The 4334-nt window shown below is 36.4% G+C and overlaps 1 protein-coding gene across 1 annotated transcript; it reads right to left on the minus strand.

Annotated features, from left to right (window-relative positions):
• Positions 1–1935: 1935 nt before the first annotated feature.
• Positions 1936–3791, minus strand: LOC149957537 (uncharacterized). The gene is made up of 3 exons (XM_090167081.1): positions 3543–3791; positions 2296–3477; positions 1936–2232 (listed from the first exon to the last, which is right to left on the minus strand). The coding sequence occupies exons 1-3, from the start codon at positions 3789–3791 to the stop codon at positions 1936–1938; spliced, it is 1728 nt and encodes a 575-aa protein (XP_090023207.1).
• Between the last annotated feature and the right edge of the window lie 543 nt (positions 3792–4334).

Genomic DNA, 4334 nt, shown 5'->3' on the forward strand with positions numbered 1-4334 from the left:
TTCATCCGTAGGGCATCGTTTTTACTGTGATATATCGAGGAGTTTAATTTCTTACTTAATGGTTAAAAGACACTGAGATTAGGACAAGTGGACAAAACAATGGATAAAGACGTTATAACTTGCGGTAAGTTAAAAATTTCTTAAATCATAACAGAAAGTTTATAAATTTCATTTTTTGATTAGCGAACAACAAGGCTTAGAATTTCCCATTATGCTTTTAGCTAATCAACTTACTAACAACTCCATTATAAGTCTATAATTATTTCTAGGAGAATGGAAGTTTCGAAATCCTAGTTTATTACCAGCCAAAGAGTGGGAAGACAAAACTATTAACTGGCCAAATGTGTCGAAAGCAAAAATTAAAAGCTATCTCATAGATTCCATCGCAAGCGATAATCAAGCTGCTGACGCACGGAAAAGTATGGAAGCAGGCAATTACTTCGAAAGTGGATGGGTTGGAACCATTTATACCGCAAAATTGGATGATGTTTTGGTAGCTTGTCGCGGAGAAGTTGCTAGATCCCAGACTCTCTCGGAATAAGATCATCAAGCTTTATTTGTTTGTACCATTGATGGAGATATTGTTTTTGGCTATTGCACTTGCACCGCTGGACTAGCTAGAGTCTGCAGTCACGTTGCGGCCCTTTTGTTCAAAGTTGAATTTTGGAAGAGTGAAGAGAGAAAGGGGCCAGCATGCACTAGCCTTGCCAATGAGTGGAATAATACTACTAAAAGGAAAATTGAACCAGAAAAGTTTGTTGAAATTCCTTTCTTCAGTGACAGAAATTTTATCAAAGATACAGTTCCACCTATTAAGATACCAGTTTATTTTGAAACACATGAAAGCTTCCAATTGAAATTTAAAAATTCAATTTTAGCACCATTAGTATTTGCGCCAGGAACTATCATCAGTAACACACTAACCGCAAAGATATTACCACCATCTCCCCCACGACCCTCTAGGGTTCTTGGCTTAAGTGAAAATAGCAATTTTTTAAATAAATCTAGTCAAGAGATCCAGCATGGAAATCATTCTGTCAATTGTGATACATCTATAACTTCCAACTCGCTCGAATGTGAATCTTGTAAAGGTTTCTTCAAGAAGTTCATTGAAATGGATAAAGAAAAAATTAATTTGGTAGAAAAAGAAACAGTTTCTCAGAGTGATAGTTTCTTATGGAAAGACTGTCGTGTAGTGCGTATTACAGCATATACTGCCAAAAATATTCCAAAACGTAACACCACTTCACCTGAAAATTTTATGAGAAATCATGTTTTTTCAAAATTTAAAGGAAATAAAGCAACGAGGCATGGGTCTGATCTAGAACCTCTTGCTAGAAATATTTATCAAGATATTTATGGAGTTAGAGTTGGTCTTGCTGGAACAATAATTTCTAAGGAGGACCCATGGCTGTCCGCCAGCCCTGATGGTTATATCGGAACTGACGAATTAATTGAAATTAAATGCCCTATGACTAATGAATTGGGAAAATTAATTGAGGGTAATAAATACGATGTAAGGAAAAATGTAAATGGCGAATATATTTTACATCCAACTGGCAAAAATGGTTACTATCTTCAGGCCCAAATTCAGCTATATTGTACGAAAAGAACCATATGCAATTTTTTTGTTTATACAATGACAGAAAATGTCAGAGTGATCGTCCCCTACAATGAAGCATTTATGTTGGAACATTTAAAAAAAATGCGCAAAGTTTACACCAATCACATGTTGCCATACCTGGTTGACTCAAAAGCTAGAGGTAAATTACATTTACACACCCTAATAAAGTTCTTAAATAGCGCAATATATTAATTTTGTTGTGTCTGAAAGTTCCTAAACAGTTAAAAATGTTGTCAATAAATTTAGTACAAATTTTAAAACATTTAATATGACGACTTAACAATACAGGTAATAAATTTTAAATTAAAATTCTATATGTCTTGTTTTTTGCTAATAGTTGGTTGTAAATTGCATAATGCCGCACAAACAGTTACAATTTTATCAACTTTTTTGTAGAAATGCAATGGTAGGATTGACTTTAAAATATTGAAGGTTTTAAGTTTACCAATTACTCTTTCTACTTCTATTCTGACCGTTGCAATTCTTCTTGTTCGAGTAACTTCCCCTTCTTCCAAATGTTGTTTTTTATGAGTAAATGCAGGAATGTTTAATTTTACCTTTATGAAGTCCAAGTCGTCTGAAATTGTGAAACCACGATCAGCCATCACCTATGTTTCCCCAAAAATAGAATAATTAGTTACTAAAATTAGTATTATGAAATGTTTAATTACCTCATCACCAGGCCTAAGTAGACTAAGCACACCGGAATCTCTTGTAATGAAGTTATCGCTTGCACAACCCCCATAGCATCGAGAAACATGCATAATATAGCCTGAAGGTGCGATGATGGTACTAAATTTTATTGTGTTGTGGCTTTTATAGTTGCTGTATGTTAAAGCCCGAGCTCTGAGTTTTCTGGGCTTTTGCACGAACACTTCTGTGCAATCTATGATGCAAGTTGTCCTCGGGTAGTTAGTTTTAAATGCAGCAGGGAGAGTACTTTTAATAGTCTCCCTTGGTAACCAACAAACAATATCGGCAAGGTTCTCATACATAATGTTTATCCAAAATTTAAAAATTCTTCCAGCCAATGACCCAGAAATATAGAATCTTCTACCCAAATCCTGAAATAGCAGGTTGAGCCTCAGTTTCATCAGCACGAGAAGGATTTGGTCAGTGATGTTCATAGAACAGGGTGGCTTTAAGTTTAGGTTAGTTAAAACACCGACTAACAAAGTAAAACGAGTCAAATCTAGCCCAGTGAAAAATTTGCAATCCTTGATAGTCAGGCGAGCTTCGTAATCGTGCATATCAATCTGGGTACTCTGAGTACATTTACGTATTTGATGATTACTTGGCTTAATTTTGAAATAACCGTGATCGAACAAAGTTGGATCTTCCCATTGTGTACCAATGGTTACGTACTTCCCTCTTTTTTTGCATTCGCATACAACTATGGCTTCTGTTGAATTGTTAAGTAAATTTTCTTCAATTTCACAAGTTTCGGTGGTTATCTCTTGAACACTAGTCTCCACATTGCTATTTGAATTTAAAGTAGTTCCAATGTCTGTGCTTGATAAAAAACTGATTTCATTGTCCGTGCTTGTGTTAAAACAGGTTTCAATGTCTACTTGCATTTCATTATTTAAATGAAAACTTTTTCCTTTACCAGAACTTGAATTTTCACTCAATTCTTCTTCGTTACTCATACTATACGTATGATCTCTATCTGAATTCCGGATAGATTCTACGCCGCAAAGTTTAGCTTCTATTTCCGATGAATTTAGAGGTGTAGATGCCTTTCTTTTCAAAATTCGCCTTCCAGGTGAAAACTTATAACCGTGACCAAGATGTTGGCTTGGATATGGGTAATTCTTCGTTGGCCGTCCTTCCACAAAATGCAGGGAACAAATCTAAGTATAAATTAAGTAATTAGAAATCTTATTAAACCAAAGTGTACACTAAACTTGATAATTACAACAGCTCTTTTCCCTGGAATAAAATCCTTCCTCTGTAGGGCACAGATCCATTTTAGTCTATCACCTTCTTCCCGAGGAAAACCATGAAAACTGTAAGGTACTAGGCAGGGGCAATCTCTTTTATTTACAAATAAGCCTTGCCAGTCAGGATGAAGATTACATTCGGAGCTTTTCCAACATCTCAATTTAAAATCCGAACTTTCACAGCCTATAACTGCACAATACCTTCCAGAATTTATATTTCTCATGTTATATACTAATGATAATTACGATGTAAATTAATTTAACGTGTTAAAAGCCCTACGTCTAACTCGTTAACGAACCTTGGAGTTTATCTACTCCAAGAACGAACCAAACAAAAATAACAACCGATCTTATAAAGTTTCTTCAACCGGTGGCAGATGGCACCACAGTCGCCCTATGAGTGCCGACATAAATGGCAGCGCCCTTCGAAAATCCGTGGTAAATCCCGTATTGTTAGTTTGCATCCAGGAATTTCCCGATGAGGGGAAGGGCCCGTCCCTTCATCGCGGGTTTTCTATAGTTTCCGTTTCTTTCGTTTCCTGCGATGGGTTTAGCCAGTAGTCCTGTCGCTTTCAATTACCCCCCCCCCCCCTTTACTCTTAACTCCGAAGTGTCCAAACGGGTGAGAGGTTGATAGGCGCAGTTGTATAGGGAGTTAAAAAGTGTAATTTTCCATTCCGTTATTGTAAATGTTAAAATGTTTGTGGCCCGGGGTTTTCCCCAACACGAGAAACACGGGCGCGAGTCGTAGATACTTGGGAAAGTTT

The sequence above is a fragment of the Leiobunum rupestre genome, chromosome 2 (genome assembly GCF_980474605.1).
Source record: "Leiobunum rupestre chromosome 2, qqLeiRupe1.1.hap1, whole genome shotgun sequence".
Taxonomy (NCBI): Eukaryota; Metazoa; Arthropoda; class Arachnida; order Opiliones; family Sclerosomatidae; genus Leiobunum; species Leiobunum rupestre.

Excerpts from the sequence above, each read along its gene's own strand:
- LOC149957537 (XM_090167081.1), bottom strand. The coding sequence starts at position 3,791 with ATGAGAAATATAAATTCTGGAAGGTATTGTGCAGTTATAGGCTGTGAA. Across the intron at positions 3,478-3,542 it reads TTCCAGGGAAAAGAGCTGTT|ATTTGTTCCCTGCATTTTGT; the intron begins GTAATTATCAAG and ends ATTTATACTTAG. Across the intron at positions 2,233-2,295 it reads TACTTAGGCCTGGTGATGAG|GTGATGGCTGATCGTGGTTT; the intron begins GTAATTAAACAT and ends GGGGAAACATAG.